Raw genomic sequence first — 23491 nt, forward strand, 5'->3', positions numbered from 1 at the left:
TGTCCAATGGTCACCCGCTCCTACGGTCACCCCCAAACCTGTCCAGCATCAGCTAGACACCTAGCTTCTACCCCACCCTCTTTTCAGCTGGTCAAACTCCTACCCACTCTTCACAGTTATTGTCCCAATTCCCAGGAACCTCCCAGCCCTGGGGGTGGCAGAACAGCAGGGTGGAAGATGTGGCTGCAGGTCCAGGCCCAAGTGAGAATCCAGACCCGGCTACCAAAAACCAAAACCAGTTACATTTATTGGAAGGGTCCACCCTTGCTGTCCTGGGGAGAGGGGGCCACCAAGGAGCCTCCCTCTGACGAATCGCGAGCCGCGGGAAGGGCCCACGTGGGAAACAACGTCTCTGAGGTCCTTGCGTTTTTATAAAATGAGAAAGTCCTGTGGGGCCTCCCAGCTGTCCAAGCCTGGTTGGCCAGGTGTCCAGGTGCCAGAGGTGTGACCTCAGACCCTCGCCCCGCGTAGGGACACTGAGCAGAAGCCGAGGTGGGCAGAGGGCTGGGGCCGCAGCCCCATCACACGCTCATGGTCATCCCTGGGGAGTACTGCAGAGAGAGGAGGCGGCGCGCAGGGGCGGGCTCAGTTCTCGCCTCGGCTGGGACCCTCCCCCACCTCCCCCCAGGAGAAAGGGAGACTGGGAAGAGCAGGGCCGACCCGGGGAGGGGCGGGGCAGGGCAGGGCAGGGCGGGATGCAGGGGGAGGCCGTCCTGGGGCTCTTGGGGGGAGGGCAGGGGCGGGAGTGGGCGGGGAGTGGAGGAAAGGATGCCGCGGCCGCCCCCCCCACCTGGCCCGCCGCGGTCACGGTCTTGCTCTGGCCCCCCGGCCGCCCCGCCGGGGCCTGCCCGCCAGGCCCCTCCGGCCCGACGCCGCCGCGGGGGGAGAGTCGACGCAGTCGCTTACGCTTTCGCTCGGGAACGGGTGCAGGAAGGTCCCGGCGGCCGCTATCTCGCCGTCGTCCCGCGGGGTGCCCGGGGCGTTGCTCAGGCCGGCCACGGCACCGGGGGAGCTCTAGGGGCGGCCACCGTCAGCGCCGAATCCCTGCCCGCCCCCACCCAGACCTCCGCCCGGTTCGCCCCCTGCAGGAGCGCAGCCCTCACCTTCGGCAACCCGTCCATGTCGCCCGAGCCTGAGAACGACAGACCGACACGCGGTTCAGACGCGCCTGCGCCAGCCTGCTGGACTCCGGAGCCGCCGCCTCCCCGCCCGCGCCCGGAGCTTGCGGCCCGCCGCCCTCCCCGAGCCTCCCCCAGCCCCGGACGACCCACGCCGTTGGGTCCCCAGAAAGGGCATGTGCAGGGTCTCCGGATTGGGGCAACAGTGGTTTAAAGGCGGGATGCGCCCGGCCCGGGACACGGCCCAGAAGCCTCAACAGCTCCCGCGGGTGGGAGGGCTGCCGCCGCCAGGGGGCGCTCGAGGCCCACCGAGCGGCTCGGCTGGGGCGGGGCCGTGCCACTCACCCAGGGATCCGTTCACGTGGTGCGGTTCCATCGCGCTCATGGCGGCCATGGGGCCCTCCGGGCCAGGGCCGAGAGGGAACTGTGAGGACAGAGCAGCATGGGCCTGACCGACCTCATCACTTCCCCCCACGGGGTCACCCCCTACCTAGGGTCCTAGCCCTGCACCCCCACTCACGTTAGCTCTGCCGGCGCCCGGCCCGATGGGGTTCATGATGGTGTACATGTTCTCGCTGGAGTTTGTGGAGTCTGGAGGGACAGCAGGGCCACGATTGGTGGGGTGTGAATGGGCTTTCCCCCCATGCACCCGCCCGCGTCACCGCCCAGGCCATACCTCCAGGGCTGGGCATAATGGGTGTTCCAGGGGGTCCACCTCCTCCTGGGGGTCCCTGCACATGGAGGGAGAGGGCCGTGAGAAAGGCCCCTGGCTGCCAGCCCGGGCCCCAGCCTGCATATTGCCCAACTTCACCCGGACTCACCGTGTAGCTGCCGGGGGATGAGGAGGAGTAGGGAATCTGGGGACAGGAGCAGCTGTGAGTAGCTGGCATGGGCAGGCTCCTCGCCTCTGCCCTGCGGGCTCCACCACCCAGTGCACCCCACCCTGCCCCTGACTCACCGAGTTGCCACTGGGGCTGGCCCAAGGGCCTCGCACTCCTGGGACCCTGGAAGAGATGGTGATAGACCCTGGGGCTAGGCCAGGATGGTACAGCAGTCACCCATCCCACCCTGCTCTTCTCTGCCTCCAGAGAGGACAGCATAGGTCGCCTGAGAGGTAGTCACCTGGGCCAATTCCCCGGGCTCAAATTCCAACCACTAACTAGGGTCTGGCTGCTGCTTGGGCCTCGGTTTCCCACCTAAACAGTGCCAATGGAGTAAGCACCATCTAGGCTGTCCTGCCGTTGCAGATACTGCCCCTTTACTCGGGTGGACACATGCTTGGGGACACACTCAGGGCCTTACATGTTCATGGCAGGCAGACCTGGGCCAGCAAGGGAGTTGGGCGGGGGCCTCATGCTACCTCCGTAACCCTGTGAAGGCAAAGGAGCTGTGAAGGGCACCACCTCCGAGGGACAGCCCCTCAGGTTCACCCCACCTCCATCTCCGCTGGCCCTTACCTGGGGCCCAACGCTGGCCACGCCCCGGGGAGGCGTCACCCGCTGCATCGGGCCGCCCATACTGGGGTGCCCTGGGGTGGGAGCAGAAAGAAGGGGGCTCAGATCTGGGCCATTCCCCAGTGTGGACGCGAATGTGGGGTCTGCACTGTGAGGCAGCCAGGTGGGGACGCTGGGAGTCAGGTCCTGAGAGCTTCCCTACTCACCGGGAGTGCGCGGGGAGGGGTCCATGGTGCCAGGGAGGAGGGGCTGGGAGCCTGCGAGGCCCACAGGAGGCTGCGAAGGGGCATAGCTGCACTGAGTGGGGTGCCCCCGCCCTGGCCCACTGCTGCCCCCTCCCCTCATCCCTCTCTCACCTGACTCGGCATCCTCAGGGTGGGCCGGGGGCCCCCTGGGAACCGCGGTGACATGAAGGGCTGGAAGAGGTGGGTGGGGGATCAGCGCCACCTCCACCCTCCTCCCCCAAAGCTCCCCAGTCCCTCCTATGCCCAGACCCCCAGTCTGGACAGGCCCCTCCTCTAGCTAACAAAAAACGTGGTCGTTGGACTAGACAGCGCGCTGGGGGAGGGGGAGGTGTGTGTGCGCATGTGCTTGGCTGGGCAGGGCCACAGGTCCTTACCTGGCTGTGAGGCCCCATCATAGGGGCGTTGGGGTTGTGGGGGGGCGGCTGGGAGCCAAAGGGGCCCTAAGAGGACAGAACCAGGTGGGTTGCGGGAGGGGACTCCATGGAGGCAGGGGGGTGGGCCAGCCTATAGCAGGGAGCCCTGCTGGAAGGGTCATAGGTGGGACTTGTGTCACTGGTGGACACCAGGCCCACTGGTGGCCACTGCATCCCAACCACCTTGTGCTCCTTTGTGCAGACATTCCCCTTCCCACCATCGCACCTAGGTCCCTCCCTTGCTGGCTCTGCCAAGTCCAGAACAGGTACCCCGACCCCCGCCTCAGATACATGCCCAACCAGGGTTGGGGGAAAAGGAGTCCCAAGCCTGGCCATACCTGGAAGAATCCGGGCGCCATGGGGCCTGCGGCCATCGCATCACTGGGAGCCATGCTCCCCATCACCGGGCTGGGGGCCGCTGCAGCACTCTGAGGGGATGGGAGACACAGTGAGGGCCAGGTCAGGACATTTCCTGCATGGGGTGTCTTCCCCTCCTATATGCAGGTGGCCATGGGACAGGCAGCTGTAAGTGATCAAGTTTGGACTTGAACCCAGTCTAGTTGACACTGTCAGCCCACGGGGAGTCTGGGGGGGTCCAAGTGAGGGAAGAGCAGCTGCCCCAGCCCCACCCCAGCTAAGCGTCGCTGCAAAGTGGTCCCAGCCTCCAGTGAGGTTCCACTTGAGGATTCCGCTGCCCCAGACCCCAGTGAGGGGCTCATTCAGTAGCAAAGGCGTATGGACAGGGTGGCCCCAGGCTGGCCCTGCTCTCCAAGTCCACCCAACTGGCCCTAGCCTCCTGACTGGCAGGGCAACTCGGGCCCCTAAGCCCATCCCCAACACCCCAAGCACACACAAAGTCCAACTGGGTCCTGGAGGCTCCTTGCAACTGCTGTGCAGACCCCCCGCCCCCCCCCGACAATCTCTTCCCCCAGGATGGAGGAGGAAGAGCAGGACTAGGGTGGGGTCCCCAGGCATCTGGACGCTCCTTCGGTGGGGAGGGGGGAGGAGGGGGTGCTAGAGATGAGGGCTCCTGTGTCTGTGAAGGTGAGGTTTCTGGGCAGGCCCTAAGCTGGCAGAGGACAGGCTGACAGGCCAGTTCCTAATCAGCTCCGAGTTCCAGACCAGTCTGTCTCCGCAGCCCCAGGACCAGATGTGGAGAAGGGGGCAAGGAAGGAGGGCTTGGGAGGCCAGCACCTGAGTCCCTGAGCAAGCAGGTCTCCCCTCTTGGCTGCTTGGCCCTTATCTGTCCACATCCCCCTCCTCCACCAGGTCAAAACCCCCAGAGAAAGGGGTGCCCAGTCCCTGGGGCAGGCACAAGTTGGCATACAGGGTGCTCTGGCCCTGTGGCCTTGCGGCCCCTTGGGTGCGGAGAGGAAAGTGCTTTGTCTGCTGGCCCTGACTGGCCGGCTAGGAGAGGGGTCTCTGGTTCACCCTCCCTCTGTGGGCCACAGCTGGACTCCCTTCCTGCCCCTTCTCAAAAGGGCAGCCTCAAGGGCTCAGCCAAGGCCTGGCGAGTGGAGGGGGAAGCGGGTGCCTCTCCAAGCGCATGTGGATAGAGAGCCTCCCAGAGCCCCCGACAAATCACTGGAAAGCAACGTGATCTGAGGAGGGTCACGGCCTCAGCCCCCAACTCGTCTCGGGTTTCCAGTTCCAAATTGCCAGCTTGCCTCTGGGACTCAGGGCTCTGCACGCTCAGCTGGCCAGGGGGCACCTCCCCTGGGGTCAGTCCAGCCCCAGGAAGCCAGGCCCCCCTCTCACTCCAGGGGACACCTGGGCAATCCGGGTTGGGAGGCCCAGCCAGGAAGGGAGGGGAGGTGGACTCTGGCTGGGCCCAGACCACAGACCGCAAGGTGAGGGGGTGGGTGGCACCTGTGCCCCCAACTCCTAGGCCCTGAGGGGTTAATCTTGGGCTGCCTCCCTAGCTGGTAGCCCCAGCGAGCCAGACCCCCCACGTCAATCATCCCAAAGAGGCGCCAGAGCCCTGCCCGTGTTGTCATGACGACGGGGCTGGGCACGCTAGCGTTTCCTGGAGACGCCAAGGTCGGCTGGGGAGCCCTGGAGCAGGGAGGGGCACACAGAATCCTCACTCGGGCCGGGCGGGGAGGATGGGGCCCCCTTGGGAGCTCACATAGGACGCCCCGTCACAGCGGAGGGTGGCAGTCTGGCAGTCACGCACCCAGTTCCTGGCTACAGAGACCCTCACCCAGGCCTGGGGAGCCCCCGCCCCCCTCTCCTGGCCCAAGCTGCTCCCAATGCTGGTGCTGCCATGGAAACCGGCCTGTGCCTTCTGCCGAGTGGCGGATCAGAAGGCGCCTGGGGAGGCTGCTAGACCCCAGCGGGAGCAGGGGGGGCTGCAGTGCCACTGCGGAGGACAGGCACCTCCACCCACTCCTCCGGCAGGGTTAGGGGTACGGCACAGGGGCACTAAGAGTCTCGGTAGGTGACAGTGATGCTGGGAGGCCATCAGTATGGCCCTGCTTCCACGCAGAGTGTGCCCCAGGTTGCTTCAGGGACCTGAGGAGCTAAGCACTGAACTCCACCCTGCAGCGAAGTCCCCCAGCGTGGATGGGAGGTCAGCTGCACTGTCCCCAGCCGCCAGCCAGTGAGGGCACATCCTCAGATCCACAGCCCCATAATGATAAGATACGCCTCAGCCTCCTTTGCAGACAAGCATCGGAGCCCCACAACCCAACCAGAAACACCACGATAGGTGGAGCCCATGCCCTAGGGGCCAGGAAGTGCCCTGATGATGACCTCTAGAGCTTGTGGGGACAGGGCCCCACTGCCTCCCCTACTAGCACGTGGGCTCCCAGAGTCTGGGGTGGCAGGGACAGGCTGGTGCCCACCCCACCCAGCTGAGCAGGGAGGCAGGAAGTGCGGCACACCCTGGGGGGGCTATAGGACCCTCAGGAGCTGGCTGCAGTGGAAGGGGGTGCACAGGGACAAGGTTCCAGGTCCCCCCAGGCCCACAGAGCCCAGGCGTGCCCACCCCCACCCGGGACAGTACTCACGTAGTCCTGGAAGGCCTTAGCCTCGCCCGGGTGCTCGCACGCCTCTCTGCGGTCTGGCGCTGCACAGTACAGATCCCAGAACACACTGTGGGCAGCAGAGGGGACGATGACTGTGCCACATCCCGTTGGTCCCTGTCCCCTCTCTGCCCCCAGCAGCACCACACGCACCACCACCAGGAATGCAGGAACCCTGGGGGCTCCCCGAGCGTGATGTTCTTCTCCCATCGGATCTGCAGGGAAGAGGGGAGGCGGCTGAGAGGCTGCGGCCCAGGCCAACCTCCCGCCACCCAGCCCACGGAGCCCGGGCATTTGGGGCTGGGGGGCCACCAGATCAGAGCAAGGGGGCAAGCCGGCCAACCAGAGCCACTGAGGTGGACACATGGATCCAGGGCCACAGGCCGGGATGGATGCCGGCTCACGTTCCTGACCCCATCCTTGCCCTCGGTTCCCTGGGCCACCGAAGGAGCCATCCCAACTGATGCCCCAGTGGAAACAGGGCAGAGGACCCCGGGTGTGGCAGAGGGAAAGGCCAGGCTGGCGTGTAGCTCACCTCTGACAGAAAGGTCTGGGCTGACTTCTGGGCACCAACGTGCAGCAGGTACTCGTACACGTACAGAGCCAGCCTGTGGGGAGGGCGGGCGAGGTGAGCAGGGCCTATGGCCAGTACCTCCCCAAGCCCACCCCCCTGCTGTGCTCCCATCCCTCCATCCCTCCCAGAAGATGGCATCCTCAACCCTCTTGCTCAGCTCAGCCAATTCCTAGGGTCCATCGACACCCAACCTGCAGGATCCCCGGGCATCGCCCACCCTCAACTCGAGGCCCAGTTTCGCTCAGTTCAGCACACCCTCATGGACCAAGCCCTGCCCCATCCTACCAACACTGACACCCAGGTGACCTCGGCCCTGGGGGTACCTCCACCCAGAAACAGGCTTCCCGATGCTTCTCCTGATGGGGCACCAGGGAGCGACTCTGGGTGGGCAGCTGTGTCACGTGCCCAGGGCCATTACCTACCCCATCCCAGCTGTGCCTGCCAGGAAGGCTCCCACTCCCTGGTGTCCCTGCGTCCCCTCCCCTCCCTCGGGGTCACCAGCAGGAGGTAGCTGCAACTTTTCTGCTGACTCCCAAACAAGACAGTCCTGACCCTCCCGCAGAGCCAGAGCCAGAGGTGCGCATATTCACTATGGTGCTACCCTAACACCCAGTATCCTGCATGGGTCCCCAGCAGGGAGACCTGGACTCTTCCTCAGTCACTGCTCACCCTGAAAACAAGGGTTCAGCCACTATTCGCCCAGACAGATGGCCCCAGCACTGCCCTCTGTAGGTCACAAAAGGAAGCCAGGTCACTCACTGGCTTCCCAGGCCACCTTCCACAGTAGGTTTAGTAGGGACAGGGGCCCCCACCCCCGCTCCCAGTGTCACCTAATCCCTGGGCTCCAGCCCCTCCTGACTCCCTGGGTACCTCAGGGTCCTCCCACTCCCAGTCCCGGCCCTCATGGCCTCCCCACGCCATCAGGGTGGGCAGGGACAGGAGGCGGCTGGCCGCAGGCCTCCCAGCAGCCTCAGCTGTCTGCTCCCCACTCGGCGGCCGCCCTCCCCTGGCCGACAGCCCCATCCTAAAATAACCTTCCCTTGACTCATGCTCTGCAGTCTCGCGGCCCTCCTGGCCTCACTCTGAGTTCCACCTCATGTCCCTGCACTCCCCCCACGTACCCCATCTACTCAGTCCCACCCCAGCTCCAGCGCTTCTGCCAAGGCCCAACTACTAGGAAATGAATGTGGGGGCTCCCCTCTCTAGTTCTGACCTGCCCTGGACACTTGTCCTTTCTCCATCCATCTGTCCATTCCCCCAATAACCAGCAAACATGAGGAGAGGCCTCCAGCCCCAGACTCCCAGAGGAGCAGGGAAGGCAGGTGGCGGGGAGGCAAAAAGGGGCGGGGGCCAGCAAAGGACACTCTGTCTCAGGTCGGGGTGTAGCTGGCACAGGGCAAGGAGGGTCTCTGCAGCTCACATCTCCCCTAGTGGGTGGTGATGGCCACCTAAGGTGCAGGGATGGGGCAGAGGGGACATGTCCCAGTGTGTGGTCCCCCAGACAGGCCGCAGTCACTGTCACATCATTACCCCACTCAAAAGCACCTCCGGGCCCAGATTCTGACTTGACACCCCATTTCTATGTCCACCCTTGCTATGACTGGTCACCTTGGCATCTTGGCCTCGAGGGTTATCAACCAACTTACTTCTAGAGGCTTCCTGAGCTTCATAAGTAGCCAGCATCTGTCAGACCCACTCCCGTCAGTGAAGGATGCCCGCAATGGCCAATGGGGGAGGTCTGTGGAGAGCCCACCAGACTGGGGAGCTCACGCCACCCCACCCTCCTCGCCCCATGAGGCTCGGGGCCCACAGGCCTGGCTCTGGGCATCAGAGCAGGGGGCACAAAGGCTGCGGGTGGTGAGACACCGAGATGGACAGAAAGACAAGGGCTGGGGGGACCCAGGGAGGCTTCCCGGAGGTGCAGGAAGGGGCAGCAGGACAGCATGGGGACAGGTCCTGCCGTGGCCGCATTCCACCACACACACCCCAGGAGCACACGCTTTCCTGGGGTCTCAAGATATTCCTAAGGAAGTGACCCTGTCATCAGTAGGTCCACTGAGCATTCCTCCGATGTCCTTCTCCATCCCCTTTCCACACACTGTCCCACAGCCCAGAGTCCCCAGAGCCCCCTGCCCACCGCTGCATCCTCCAGCGCCTCCACGCCCTGCCTGCTCCACCCCAGGCCACATCCTCCCCTCTCCCTGGTGGCCTCCCTTCCTGATCTGAAGACATCTGGTGACGCTCCCAAACAGCTAGGACCCACCTCCAGCCCGGTCCCCACTCCACTCAGGCTTCCACTCTCCACCTGGCAGCTGGAGGCCCGGCCGGCAGCCCCGCGCTCCTCCCCACCACCTGCCCCGTCCCCGTCATTGTGTCTGCCTCTGCCAGCTGCCCACCGCGACTCCTTCCACTCCCACGCTGGTCGCCAGAACTCAGTGCCCCCAAATTCAAATGAGCCCTGGCCTGGACCAGGTGTCCACTGGGCTCCCCTCGGCCGTACCCCAACACACTGCATTTACTACATTAAAGACAAAACCAAAGCAGACGTGGTGGCCTGTAGTCCCAGCTGATCAGAAGGCTGCAGCAGGATGGCTCAAGACAGGGGTTCAGGGCCAGCCTGGGTCACATGACAAGACCCCTGCTGCAAGTAACCAAACCTGAGGGAAGCCCCCTGTGTCCTGCCCACACCCCCAGCCCAGGTCTCTTACCAGGATTGTGGCAGAACCCCAGCAGGGGCTGCTCTTCCCTGGCACCTCTGTGTTCCCCGGCCACTTCCGTTCAGACCCTCTAGAGCCCCCCACTACATAAACTGGCTGCTTCCTTCCCCAGGGCCTTCATGCAGGCTGCCATCTCCCGGGGGCACTTCCACCAGACTCCAGGGTCACCATCAGAGGCTTCCCTGGGACACCTGACCCCGATTCTGCTCCATTTCCCCTTCATCCTGTTTCTCGCCATCTGACCCAGCTCTCTGCTCACTGCTGCAGACCTTCTAGAATGTGGTTTTGAGGGGCAGGGGACTCACTGGCTCAGGTCTCAAGGGTCCTGGTGCGGGATCCAAATCCGCAGCTACTCCCAGGACTGGCTCCAAGACCTGAGAGCCCTGCCCCACCCCAGGGGTGGCCACCGAGGGCGGATAGACAGGAGGAGCACTGGAGGCCCAGGAGCGGGGAAGCCCCAGGCGCAGCTCCTCATCCCCTGAGGGAGGAGTGACCCTGAGCCACAGGCACAGGGCTGGCCAGGCATGGAGACATGGTGCAGCATTACCGCCTTGTGGACAGAAATGGGCCACCAACCACCACCGTAATTACCCAGAACTACCACAATTATAGAGAATTTTTTTAATTATCAAGAGTTACCATAATGGGGGCCCCTACCCAGCATCCCCTTGGACGTACGCTCTGCTAGGGGCTGAGAAATGCCTTCTACTCCAAAGACTTGTGTCTTCCTTCAATCCATCACCAAATCCCACTGCAGCTCCCAAAGTGACCCTCCAACCCTCCAACTGCAGTCCTCCCTCCCCTCTGCCAGCCCAAGGGGCCTGACCTTCAGCAGCACCTTGTCACCAATCCCACCCCTGGCTTTTCTTCCCCAGCTGGAGGGCTTCGTCTCAGGCTCCTTTCTAAAGACCCTCTTTTGCTCTGACCCAGTGATCTAACTACCAGGTCCACAAGCCCATTTCAAAACCAAACTCACAGGAAAACAAGATACCCAGGGACACCAACCCTGGCTGTCATTTAAGGGACTCTTCTAAACCTACCTGGCAGCTCTAAAGGTCTCAAGGATACGTCTGAGGGGTAAGAGTTAACCACGGCAACCTTGAACTCTGTGGTCACTGCTGTGAGCCAAGGTAGGGACCCCACCATCTAGGAGGTACCCAGCAGGCGCTCAGTCCATTTTTAGGACCCAAAGGCCCCACGGGGAGCCCAACTGGACTCAGTATGGGGACCAGAGAGAGAAGGAAGGAAAGGACTTTTCAGGAGGCGGGAGGCTCTGAGCAGGGGAACCCAGTGCTGGGGAGTCAGGGACTGAGTCAGTGCTGGGACTGAGGCAGCGGAGCCCTCTTCACCCCACTTCACGGAAGAGGAAATCAAGACCCAGAGACAGGAAGTGGCTCGGCCACAGCTGGTATTTCCTTAGAGTGAGGGCTGCTGGTGTGGGTGCTCTGCCTTCAGTCTTTCACCCAGTCCCAAGAATTCCAAAAGGTGCCAGTGCAGTGGTGCACACCTATAATCCCAGTGGTTTGGGAAACTGAGGCAGGAGGATGGAGAATTCAAAACCAACCACAGGGCTGGGGATGTGGCTCAAGCGGTAGCGCGCTCGCCTGGCATGCGTGCGGCCCGGGTTCGATTCTCAGCACCACATACAAAGATGTTGTGTCCGCCAAATACTAAAAAATAAATGTTGAAATTCTCTCTCTCTCTACCTCTCAAAAAAAAAAAAAAAAAAAAAAAACACAAAACCAACCACAGCACGGCAAGGTGCTAAGCGACTTAGTAAGACTCTGTCTCTAAATAAAATATAAAAAGGGCTGGGGATGGGGCTCAGAGATTGAGCACCCCTGGGTTCAATTCCTGGTACCAAAAAATAAAAAATAAATAAAAAAACTTACAAATGGCAGGCCCTCCACATTCTAGATGAGGGAACTGAGGCGCTATCCTACCAGTCCCCCTCTCTAGTGAGGCGCCCCCCCCCCCACTTCTGAGAGCTTTTCTGCAGCCAAGAAGCTAGGCTGTTGGTAGGCCACTTGCTCTCCAGGACCCCAGGCCCGTCCCCATCCATGAGCTGAGGAATGTGACCATTTGATCTGCACACTCTCTTCAGCAGCAGAGCACGGGCAAAATGGGTGAGCACAGGATGGCTCTGGCCCAAGATGGGACCTCAGCCTCCCCACCAGGTGCTGAGCCACTTGTAAGCATTCTCAATCCTGATGCTGGCATCCTCTGAGCACCTCTGTGGGACAAGCCAGGGGGTAAGGCAACTGCAGGGAGAGGGTAAAAATTGGGGATAAATCCCTCTACCAGCCCCAACCCAGAACAGAGGCAGGTTCAAAGAACCATCATTCCCCAGGATGTCTGACAGGGTCAAGAACCCACCCCAAACCCACCGCTCCCACCTCAGGCCTACTGCTCCCTCCCTTCTCTTAGCTCCTCCACCTTGCTCAAGGCTGTCTTCCAGAGAACTGTGCTTGCCTTCCCCAGGCTGCCGGCCTCTTTCCTGACCCTCCACAGCCCCACTGCACAGGGGGCCTGAGTGCACTTCTGCAAACACAAGCCTCCCTGGGCTCCACTGCCTATTCCCAGCTCAGGGCCTTGGCATGTGCTTTGCCATCTGCTGCCTCCTCCCTCTCCTACCTTCACTATCCCTAACTTCTTCAAGCCCTGTGTCTGTCCCATGGTAACTGAATACCTGACTTACAGATGTGGCCTTCTTCAGGGTCAAGTTTGCCTTGCCGACCAACACACCCCAAGACCTATTCTAGTGCAGATCTGATATACACGTGAAAAATCCCCACTGGTGGGTGGTCACCTTCAGTCCCAGCAGCAACAGCCAGGTGCCAGTTTCAAAAAAGTCTTTGGGTTTAAGGCTTCTTGCAAATGGAGCTCAGCTTCCTAACTGCACAGATGAGCAAGACAGGCCTGAAGGGAGAGGTCACTGCCTAGCATCTTCTGGGACCAAAGAACCACTTCTCCAATGTGACCCAGAGACTAGGCAGAGTGTGTGTCCTTCTCTTTGTGGAGGGGAGTTGGGATTCCTACATCAGTCCAGGAAAAGGCAGAAGAGGGGGTCAGAGTCAGCCAGCATTCAGGGCTTCTCTTCACTGTCCAGGCTTCTCTTCAATCCTCACTCCGAGACTTCCAAGGGACCCCTGCCTGATGACCCAGCATCCTCTCCTGCTTAGGTGGGCTACTCCACATGGAGGCTACCCTAGATGTCCAACCTCTAGGATCCTGTGAATCTGCCGACACTGTGACAGGCCCTTCACTTTTGACACTTTCACAGTGCTGCAGAGGACTGAGTGCCCTTGCTGTCATGGCTCCAAGTACCTTTCAAATGCTCCCCAAACCCTTAAAAAAGAATGCACTGCTCAGGGAAGGAAAGTCAGCCTGGCTGGGGGCACTCCCTAGCTCAGAGCCACAGAACAGGAATGGGGCAGTGCCAGATCTCGAGCTCAGCAACCTAGCTGCAGGGGCACTCAGCTGCTTCCCCACCCAAGGATTCTATCAGCCTGAGAGCACCTGGTAGCCATCGCTCAGAAACCCGCCCAGACCAAGGGGTGGCCCCTGGGAACGCATTCTGCGGCATTGGGGGAGGGGCTCAGCCCCGTGGCTCCAGGAGGCTTCCGAACCTTGAACCGTGTGGCCACCCCTAGGGGCGCATCTGGGCCCCCGCCCAGCGCAGCTGCCCCAGCAGAGCTGGACAGGTGGTTGTGCACCCCTCAAGGACTCCCCTCTCCTTTCCAGCTTTTCCCAAGGCGCCAGGGTTCCGAGAGATCAGTCTCACCTACCCGGGAAACTTCCGAGAGGGACTTCGAGAAGCTACGAAACCCCGGTCCCCAGAGGGCGCAACCTGGCGTACTCCAGCCTCGCCCCACGGAGAGGTCTCGCGACCCTCAAGTCCTGCTCGGATCTCGCGCGCCCCTTCAAATCTCGCGCCCTTGGGTCTCGCGGGCCCCCCCGCAAATCTCGCGACCCCTCCACCCGCGCAGGTCTCTGGCATCCCTTCGAGTCTCGCACGGCCCTCAAATCTCGCCCCCTTCGGATCTCCCGCGCCCCTGAGAAGCCCCTCAGGACCCTCGAGTCTCGCGCGCTCCCGCTTATCTCACAAGCCCCTCGGGTCTTGAGCGGCCACGCAAGTTGCGCGCCCGCGCAAATCTCGCGCCCCTCGGGTCTCGCGCGCCCCCTCAAATCTCGCGCCCCTCGGGTCTCTCGCGACCCCTCGAGCGCGCCCGGGCCCCGCACGCGTAGCAGCCCGCGCCCACGTGCCCGGTGCAGGGCTGGTCCGCGTCGGAGCCCGCGGGAGCGGCGCGGACGCCGAGCCCCGCCCCCGGCCCCCGGGCCGCCGACTCACTTCTCGCGGGCCTGGCTGTCGGAGGGCACGGCCGAGCCCTTGCCCCCCTTGGCGTACATGCTGCTCCGCGCCGCTGCCGCCGCCGGGGCCCACACCTGTCAGGCGGCACCGGGGGCCGCGCTCGCCGTCGCCATAGCTACCCCGCGCCCCGGGCCTCACCGCCCCGAGCCCCGGGCGGGCACCGCGGGCATCGTCCGCGCGGGGGAGCTCCAGACGGCCGCGGCGGCGGCAGCGGTGACTCCAGCTTCGGCTCCAGCCGCGGGTTTTATTTTTTTCCTCTCTTCCCTCAGCGCGGGCTGTTCCGGGAAGCGCGCGCCCCCTCCTCCTGCCGCGCGCGCCCCCGCCCGCCGCCCGCGGGCTCCGCTCTTAAAGGGGCAATGACAGGCGCGCGGGTGGGTCCCGCTGCCGGGACCGCGGGACGGGCGCGCACGCGCAGTGCTCGCTGCGGGGGGTGGGGGCGCGGCTAACACACACACACACACACACAAACACATACACACCAGCTAGGACTAGCCACCCAAATTGTTGTACACCCAGGATCACAGCCACACAGTCGCAGCGACACTCTCAGACACAGCACCCTACACGACAAAAGTGCACAGCTGCTGCAACAACTGACAGACCATAAAGCTTCAGGCGTACTGCGTGTATCCCCCCCGCAGAGACTCTCCCCCAGCAAGGGTGGGGGCCACCCCACACAGCTCTCCCAGCGAAACTCTGCTGTATGCACAGCTTAAATAGTGGCCGAAACAGAACAACTAGACACAGGACACCGTGTACACAGGCACACAGCTGCACAGAGACACGCAAAACTAAATTGCAGCTTCCGACAGCCGTGGAAAGGGCCCGGGCAGCTACTCACAATCACCCCAAGGCATGACATCGCAGCCCTGGGGTCGTACTGAGCCACACGCGACCTAGCTCCATACAGACATAAATTTTTGAGGTTCCTAGCGCACACGCTGTGAGCCACCCTGCACCGCCTCACAGCACCACCGGTGTCAACAGAGGTGCTGGGGGACCGTTCGCTGGCTCAGCTTCTCAGCCTCAGTGTTGCCAGCTGTAAATGGGGGCACTCCACCTGTAATTGCTCTCTTGCTGGAGTGAGGGGTACAGACAGTGGGTGCACCATTCCCCCTCCTGGACCCAGGGCATGTGCGTAGGAGGTGGGAAGGCAGGGCATGCCCCCAGGTTGGGGGTCCTGGTTATGAGTGGTGGTCTGTGAGCCAACGGGTCGAGTGGGTGTGTGTGGGTAGCAGGGGTACGTGGAAAGTTGGGGTTTCAGCGTCTGAATGTTTGACACGTGAATATCTGACACGTGAATGCTTTTTTCCCTGTGCACGCCCACAGTGTGTGTAAACCGAGTTTCCTGTGAGTTCACCTGCGTATCGTGGTGCCTAGGGGTGAATGGTAGCTATCCACGCAGTTGTCCCTGACTCGGTTGCGTTTGTGTCCGAGGCAGTTTTGGGGGGGCCAAATCGCCCAGTCTCAGGTTGTGTGCACAAGTGTGTGCGAATGTGCGGATGTGTGTCTCCGCGCGTGGGTGGATCGCCAGCTCCCTGGGACCTGCATTGTGTGAGCTGTGCGCTCACGTTTCCTGTGTCGTGTGTGTGCGCGCGCGAGAGAGAACGCGCCTGGATGTCACCCACCACCATCCGACCCTCCATAGAGGCCGACCTCCTAGCACTGGACGATACCCCACCCCCACCCGAGGCCGTCTGGCAGGCGGGAAGTCGGGAGCCGCCGGGGTTCCAGACAGACCTAGAGGAAGGGAAGGGCAGGGCCGGCCCCAGCCCCGCCTCCTCCCCGTGGGGCCCAGGCTTGGGGGGGAGGGACGCCAGTCCTTCCCATTTCCTGTCCAGCCCGCCGCCCCCTCCCCCAGCTTCCTCTCCCGCGGGCCTCTCCGGCCGACGGTCAGCAGAGGAGCCGCCAGCAGCACTCCGCGGAGCCCGAGGCAGACGGAGGGCCATGGGGGGCTTAGGTGTCAAGGACACCCCATCATAATTAGCGCTCCTTCCACTACTCCCAACGAGGCACGGAGATGGTGTGGCTAACCCATCACAGCACGTTGGTGACGTCTGGGGCCAGGCAGACGGTCCTCCTACCCCCATTTATCACCCGTGGCTCCCTGACTCTCCAGGATCCTGTACCCCCTGGACGGGTCTCTAGCCCTCTGTGAGCCACAGTTTCTTGGCTCGACGTGAGTCTTCGTCTACCCTACAACCATTTTTTGAACGTCCACAGTGTGCCAGACTCTGGGGACCCAGCCGGGACACGTTGCTACCACTCAAGGGGCGAAGAATCTGATGGGGGAGGCGGATAGTCAAAAGCTGGCGAGTCAGTCGGATAATTTCAGGCAGTGCCACGTGCTGGGCAGAGAGAGGGAGGGAGGACAGGCGACAGCGAGGTCGGCAGGGCTCCCAGAGGAGGGCGGAGGCGGAGGGAAGGAGGCGGAGGCGCCCGCGGTTCCGAGAGCTGCGCTGGGGGAGTTACTTGCGGGCGGGGGCAACTAGCGCGGTTCCCATAGCAACCGGGGAAGGATCTCCCAAACACAGCCTGGGCGCCTGCGGCAAAGTGCAAGGTGAACGCGCCCTGGGCTCCAGCAACGACGGGGAAACAGCCGCGCGCTCTACGCCAAAGGAGACTGCACAGAAAGGGGTCCCCGCCCATGCAAGCGAGGAGAATGGGGGAAGGGTAAAGCGGAGGCGTGGATCTCAAAGATCTGGAAGAAGTTTCAGATTGCCTTTGAAGCAGGTGCAAAGATCCTGAGGCTGGCACACAAAGTATTGGAGGCAGAGGGAGGAGACAGGTGAACCTGGAGCTGAGGGAGGGAGGTGCTGGCAGGGACGGCAGCGGAACAAGACCACCACTTTCTGGGAGGAGTTGAGAGTTATTCCAAGAACAATAGGTAGCCATAAGAAAGTGTGGATCTGCTAGGAATGGCCATGTGGGGAACTGGTGTTGGAGCTCAGAAGAGATGCCCCAAAGCATATCTGGAATGCTGAGTTCTTTGTACTAAAGGAGATTGGAAGGCCTCAGAAGCAAATTCTCAGACCTTTTGCCCAATCTCCCTCTTTCTCTCTGGACAAGTGTCATAGAAAGCAGAATTCCTCTTTCCCAAAGCACGTGATAGAACTAGAACCCTGCTCCTCTAAAGCAAGCCATTAAGCCAAAAGATCGAGCTAGAGGTGTGGCTGGGTGGTACAGTGCCTGCCTGGCTGCTTCAGGCTCTGGTTTCAACTCCAGCATGCAGGGGAGGGGCTTAGATCACTCTTCTCCCTCTAACTAGAAGACCCTCTTTCTAGAAGCGTCCTGCCCATACAGAGACCGAGAAGAATGTGAACAGAGGTCTTGCTGGGGTTCACCCCTCTGTAGCTTGCCATTTTGTCCAATCACGTTTCTACAGGGGAGGCAGGAATACAAATAGTTTTGCTGGGCCTTTGGTCTTCATTTCCAAAGTCTCCCAGCTCACGGAAAACTTTTATTTCAATACATTTTCAACACATTCAATATGCTTTTCTCTTGTGAACCTGTCTTTGGTTACAAGAATAGTGGCCAAGACCCTATGCATGAGGAAAGGGATCTCCCCACTTCTACAGAGTTAAAATGATATGACAGGAAAGTTGCACCGGGAAAGGTGCCCAGCTGGGCAAGCGTCCTGGTCAGGGCAGATCTGGTAATTGACTTAGAGTCCAAGATTGCTCAGGGTCAAGACTGCATCCCAGCCTTGCCACCTCTATGTGGGCTCCATGTCGCCCCCGTGTGGCTGCTCGGGGACTGCAGCTGAGTCGGTTTGGAGGGGTAGGTGGTGAGTCGCCACTGTCTAGTCCTCCAGGGTGGTGCCTGGGGGAGTCCGAAGGCAGCTCTGCTTACGGAGCAGGGAGTCTGCGCAGAGGGGGCACCTCCTCTCCCCTCCACCCTGCCACCCTTCCATACATCTTCCACAGTCTTATCTTTCTTCCACCTGGAGAGTTTCCTCCGACCCCTGCCTGTCCTGGCCTCCTCTGGCTCCTCCTTCAACCAACAGTTCCTCCTCGTCACCACCGGGAGGACAACGACTCCTCCCCGTTCTTCCTCCTGCGCAGCCCTTCCCCCTCCCCTTCCTCCTCCAGGCCTTCCCGGGCCACCTCCCCCGCATCACTGTTTCCACACTGGCCTTGGTTGGACTTGTCACTGTTACAAAAATCATGCATCATGTAATCTTTTGACAGCCGGTGCCGCCCCTCGCTCCGGGACCCCCACACCCACCAGGACCGAGGTGGGGACCCATGAATATTCTTTGAGAGGCCCGGCTGCCACAGTCCTGGGGAGAAGGCGGCCTTGGTTTTCCTGATGGATTTATTCCTCTCCATAGGAGGAGGCAGCGGCCTCCCACATCCTTGCCATTCAAGCGGGGTCTTGTGGGGGGCCGGGAGCTGCGCCTGGGGCCCCTGCAGCCCCTCCCCAGCTGTGCGTGGGCGGCGGGCCACAGCTGGGGAGCCGGGGCTGCGCTCCGAGGCCGTTTCCTCTCCGAAGCTGTAATTACGGGTAATTTTCTAAATGCAACACAAAAATTAAAACCCAAACAACACCGGGAAGAGAGCAGCCGCAGCAGCTGGTGGAAACCGGTGGGTTGGGGCTGGGGGGGGGGGGGTGGCGGGGCCGACAGGGGCGACGCTGGGGCCGTCCCTCAACTCGCGCAGTCCCGGGTTCTGAAGTGGGGATTGCACCCGTGTTTGAGCCCTGGCTGTGGCCGGCCCCACTGTGTGGCGGTGCTCAGGTGCCAGGTGAACCCCAGTGACCTCTCTGAGCCATCGGATGTGCCCCAACCCATAGGGCTTCAAGGGAGTCCAGGCAAGAGAAAGAACACAGCAGGATTCGGCCGGGACCTGTGGCCGCCCTCCCCCAGGAAGGCCAGCCCGGCGGGTGCTGCTCCCCCCACAGCACCTTCTGTGGCTCCTGCTGGCCACAAGGCAAACCCCCAACCCGGCCCTGCTTGAGTTCCGCCCTGGAGAGCTTGGGAGTCAACCAGGCCCTGGGCGGGGCGGCTCTCAGAATCCTGTAACCCCTCCAGCCGCCCGGGAGGGAGGCCGCAGTTCTTCTCCCGTGTTAACATGGGGTAACTGAGGCTCAGAAGGGCACCAAGGAGTCTCAAAGTCACCTTTGCTGGGGTCACCCAGAGGGTACCTCCAGCGTTCTGTCTGGGTCCCTGGAGGCATCCTGTGGAACACCAGGCGACCCCATGACAGGGAATGGGGCAGGGCCACACTGCCACCCGCGACCTCACGGAGTGCCTGGACCCCGACTTCCGGTGCTCTCCTCCTCACCTGGAGATCTCCCTGGGGGAAGGAATGCCCTTCCCAGATGTCTCTGGTCTCCCTAAAGCGGCAGGGCCAAGCCACCCTCCCCCATCACCTCCCGCTCCTTGTCCCCTGCAAGTTTCTTCACCAACTCCCACGAGGGCCTTCTGGGACAACCTCCCAGACACCCGGGGCCCTGTCTGCTTTCTGGGAAGCCAGAATGACGCGCCGGATGGATAAACAGCCCAGCCCCACCGTCACTAAGCAGGATCACTCTGACACGAGTGTCCACACCATCCCCCAGTGGCACCAGGGAGGCTCAGTACACAGCACCGCCTGCCAGTTAGTGGGTGAATCTCCAACAGGGCTCTTTCCCTCCCTGTCTCTCCCCGTGGCCCGTCCTGGGTCATCTCCCCTGTAGCCCTTGATTCCTCAACTAGGAGCAGGCTCCCAAGGGCTTCAGTACCTTCCCTGAATCTTCCCAGCAGGCACCGAGGTATCCCTGTTCTGCAAAGGAGAAAGTGGACTCCGAGTAGCAGAGCAACTGGTCTGAGGACACACAGCAGGGAGCAGATACACAGTCCCAAACGTGGGGTGAACTGGCAACGCCCCTCCTTCACCTATTTTTTCCAGAACTTCAGCCCCTCTTCCTACTGATGAAGGAAGGAGCTTCCATAGCTCCCTAAGTTCCTATTCCCAGTGGTATAGGGAGAAGTCTTTTTTCTTCTTTCCCTTTGAAGGTCTTCTGGGTAGTAATAACACTGGGGAGTAGCTGCCTGCTGTGCACTGAACACTTTCCCACCATCATGTTGAATATACTCATTCACACCCCAGGGCCTTTGCACTAGCTGCCTTTCCTGCTCAGGATACCCTTCCCCCCATGTGGACCTTTTGTCCTTCAGGCCTCTGCTCCAATGACACATCTTCAGAAAGGCCCTCCAGCCTCCCTCTGGATTACATCACCCTGATGAATCATCCTTGAAATCTTATTTGTTAATTTTTGCACGTCTATTTCCTCTGTCCCCAGTGACCTGTTATTTCATGAAGGTGGGGAATTTGCTTTGTTCCATGCTGTGTCCTCATGCCTAGGACACGTCATGGCATACAGTAGGCACTCAGTAAATATTTAATATGGAAAGATTAATGAAACACCACCGATGTCCCCTCTGCTCAATTCCTGTGTGGCCTGATAGGACGCAGGAAACCAGGAGACGTTTTTTCCCCCTGCCTATGTCAGGGACTGCAGTTCCAAATATGACCACACGATGGCAGCAAAAACTCAAAACCTGAACTTAGTTGGAACACCCCATGCCCCTGGGAACCACCCGGAACCCCCACGTTCTGGTGGGGAATCTAGTTGGCTTCCCCTGATCTTGCCCATGTTCCCAGGTTGGCTTCCAAATACGTGTTTACACATTTATGTGCTGAATTGTTTCATGACACAGGAGAAAAATTCAGAAAAAGATCTCCAGTTATGGAATCACCTAAAAACATCTATTCTTTTTCCTTTTTGTTCTGTTTGGTCGTTGTCATTTTAAATCTGGAGAGGGCTTCCTTGACTAACTTCAAAACTTCAAAAACCCCCCCGTTCTTTCCCCAGCACCCCCCACACTCATGTACCCCCAAAATCTACCAAAAAATAAAAACCTGCAAAACATCCCACCCTACTCACAGATTCCCCCTGATGCTTAACTTTTTATCCATCACACAATTATTTCCTAACTTCTTTTATGATTTGTTACTTTATGATTTATAGTATCTCTCCTACTAGAATGTCAGCTCCCCAAGGGTAGGAGTTTGGCCAGAAGGTACTCAGTAAATATACGTGGAATGAACAAATTCTGACCAAAGTTTTGAAAATCGGCCTGACACAGTGGCGCACGCCTGTCATCCCAGCAGCTCAGGAGGCTGAGGCAGGAGGATCCCAAGTTCAAAGCCAGCCTCAGCAAAAGCGAGACGCTAAGCAACTCAGTGAGACCCTGTCTCTAAATAAAATACAAAATAGGGCTGGGGATGTGGCTCAGGGGTCGAGTGCCCCTGAGTGCCCCTGAGTTCAATTCCCATGTACACCCCACCCTTTTTGTTTTAAATCAAACCTAGCAAATGAAGGTGCACTCAGATACCCCTCCATATTCGGACATTCCATGGATTAGCCCACTGTAGATTGAAAGTATCCCTAGGGTGGTACCCCACAGAACCCCACGTGATGGCGGACACCTGTAATCCCAGCAACTCAGGAAGATGAGGTGGGAGGATCACAAGTTTGAGGCCAGCCTCAGCAACCTCAACCCTAAGCAACTTAGTGAGACCCTAATTATTATTATTAAATAATAATATTTAATAATAATATTTATTATTTATTTTAATATTTAATATTTATTTATTACTAAATAATAATATTTAGACCCTATTATTATTATTAAAAAAATAATAATAATAATAATTAAAGGACTGTGGATGTGGCTCAGCGGTAAAGTGAACAAAAAAACTACCCAACATATACAGAGACCGTTCTTGTCATCATTTCCTAAACAATATACTATAACAAGTATTTGAATAGCATTTTGGTTGTATCAAAAATGGACACAGTGTATTTTCATCACATCATTGTAAGCCAGCTAGAGACCCTGGGATTGAACCCAGGGTTGCTTTACCACTGAGCTCCATCCCCAGCCTTTTTAATTTTTTACCTGGAGACGGGGCCTCATGAATTTGCTGAGGCTGGCCTCAATTTTGGGATCCTCCTGCCTCAACCTCCCAAGTTGCTGGGATTTTAGTCTGGAGATGATTGAAGGTCTGTGGGAGGATTGTGTAGGTTCTATGCAAATACTACTCCACTTTACACAGGGACTTGAGCATCCAAGGAGTCTGGTGTCCTGGAAGGGTCCTAGAACTGTCGTCCTTGGATGCCAAGCCCTAACCCAAGTCCCATCTCTCTTTTTACTACCAGGCAATCACCACTGTGAAATCAAGGCCAATACACGTGTCCAGAGCAACATGAAGCTTTCCTGGGGCCAGTGGCATTGCTCTGGAACCTTCCCAAGTGCCTGAGGACAGATCACTCTTGTCTCTGCGTGCTGTGTGGCCTAGGGGTCAACCGTGCAGATCTGGGCAGATCTTCAGTTGCTGTAGACTCTTGACTTGAAGATGCTGTGCCTGAGTTTCCTCATATGTACAAAGGAGCTAAGGTCACCACCTAGTTTGAGAGGCCACTGTGAGGATTACATGGCTTAATACTAATTAAGACACCAACACCTGGCTGCTTCTACTAGTTATTTAAAATGTCAACTCTGTAGAGGGCTTTTTTCTTTTTTCTTTTGGTACCGGGGATTGAACCCAGGGCACCTAACCACAGAGCCACATCCCCAGCCCTGTTTTGCATTGCAGAGACAGGGTCTCCCTGAGGTGCTTAGTGCCTCCCTAAATTGCTGGGGCTGGCTTTGAACTCTCCATCCTGCTGCCTCAGCCTCCCTAGCCGCTGGGGTTACAGGTGTGCCCCACGGGGCCAGTTTAAATAGTACCTTTGAGAATGTCATTTAAAGACATGTGGGTCAAGGACAGACCCGTATATGATGTTGGTCCCCTAAGATTATATCACCAAGTGACCATTGAGTTTGTGAGACCCATGGCCTAATGACGCATTTCTTAGAACATGTCTGAGTCATTAAGCGACCCGTGACTGTTTTCCTTCATATCGCTCCATCTGTTGGAGGGGGGGGACCCCGGGGCCTCAGTCATGCTAGGCAAGCGCTCTGCCACCGAGCGCCACCCCCAGCCCCGAGGTACAGCGTCTTAATTTAGTGTCCCTGAGAAGCAGACCCTAAGGCTGGAATCCAAGGGCCTGACGTTTTGGAAGGGGACTCAGGATGCTCTTTGAGGCAGGTAAAGAGACAGGAAGGAAGGGGCTGGGGTTGTGGCGCCGCCTAGCACGAGGGAGGCCCCGGGCTCGACCCTCAGCACATAAAAATAAATAAAGTTACTGTGTGTTCATCTACAGCTAAAAAATAAAAATGAAAAATGAGGGCTGGGGACATAGCTCAGCTGGTAAAGTGCTTGCCTCGCATGCACAAGGCCCTGGGTCCCATCCCCAGCACGACCAAAAAATAAAAAATAAATAAAAAATAAAACCCCACCAACAACCGAAAAGAATATTAAAAGAGGGAGGGAGGGAGGAGAGGGAGAGAGGGAGAGAGGGAGGGAGGGAGGGAGGGAGGGAAGGAGCCCCCAGGGGGCGCCAACCAGCAGGCTCCGGGGCCGCGCGGCGCATGCGCACCTTAGGGCGCTCGGGCTCCGGGCGCGTGTGACCGACTCTCC

The 23491-nt window shown here is 59.7% G+C and overlaps 1 protein-coding gene across 4 annotated transcripts; it reads right to left on the reverse strand.

Moving 5' to 3' along the window:
* Nucleotides 1–220: 220 nt before the first annotated feature.
* Nucleotides 221–13987, reverse strand: Ssbp4 (single stranded DNA binding protein 4). Of its 4 annotated transcripts, XM_027932070.2 has the most exons (18): nucleotides 13899–13987; nucleotides 6792–6864; nucleotides 6410–6471; nucleotides 6242–6326; nucleotides 3569–3658; nucleotides 3192–3257; nucleotides 2929–2988; nucleotides 2779–2848; nucleotides 2576–2646; nucleotides 2421–2488; nucleotides 2077–2122; nucleotides 1940–1975; nucleotides 1795–1849; nucleotides 1639–1709; nucleotides 1464–1542; nucleotides 1104–1132; nucleotides 907–1014; nucleotides 221–551 (listed from the first exon to the last, which is right to left on the reverse strand). In XM_027932070.2, exons 1-18 carry the CDS (start codon nucleotides 13955–13957, stop codon nucleotides 522–524), a joined length of 1158 nt encoding a protein of 385 aa, XP_027787871.1. In that variant the 5' UTR covers nucleotides 13958–13987; the 3' UTR covers nucleotides 221–521. The 4 variants fall into 4 exon arrangements, with proteins under 4 accessions (XP_027787871.1, XP_027787872.1, XP_034492180.1 ...); XM_027932071.2 differs by lacking the exon at nucleotides 3192–3257; XM_034636289.2 differs by lacking the exon at nucleotides 3192–3257 and having other exon boundaries at nucleotides 791–1014.
* Between the last annotated feature and the right edge of the window lie 9504 nt (nucleotides 13988–23491).

This window comes from Marmota flaviventris, chromosome 1 (genome assembly GCF_047511675.1).
Source record: "Marmota flaviventris isolate mMarFla1 chromosome 1, mMarFla1.hap1, whole genome shotgun sequence".
Taxonomy (NCBI): Eukaryota; Metazoa; Chordata; class Mammalia; order Rodentia; family Sciuridae; genus Marmota; species Marmota flaviventris.

Coding starts and splice junctions, on each gene's coding strand:
- Ssbp4 (XM_071601015.1), bottom strand. CDS start 13,957: ATGTACGCCAAGGGGGGCAAGGGCTCGGCCGTGCCCTCCGACAGCCAG. Junction 6,865..13,898: donor GACAGCCAGGCCCGCGAGAA/GTGAGTCGGCGG, acceptor CCCTCCCCACAG/GCTGGCTCTGTACGTGTACG. Junction 3,659..6,241: donor CTAAGGCCTTCCAGGACTAC/GTGAGTACTGTC, acceptor CCATCCCCTCAG/AGTGCTGCAGCGGCCCCCAG.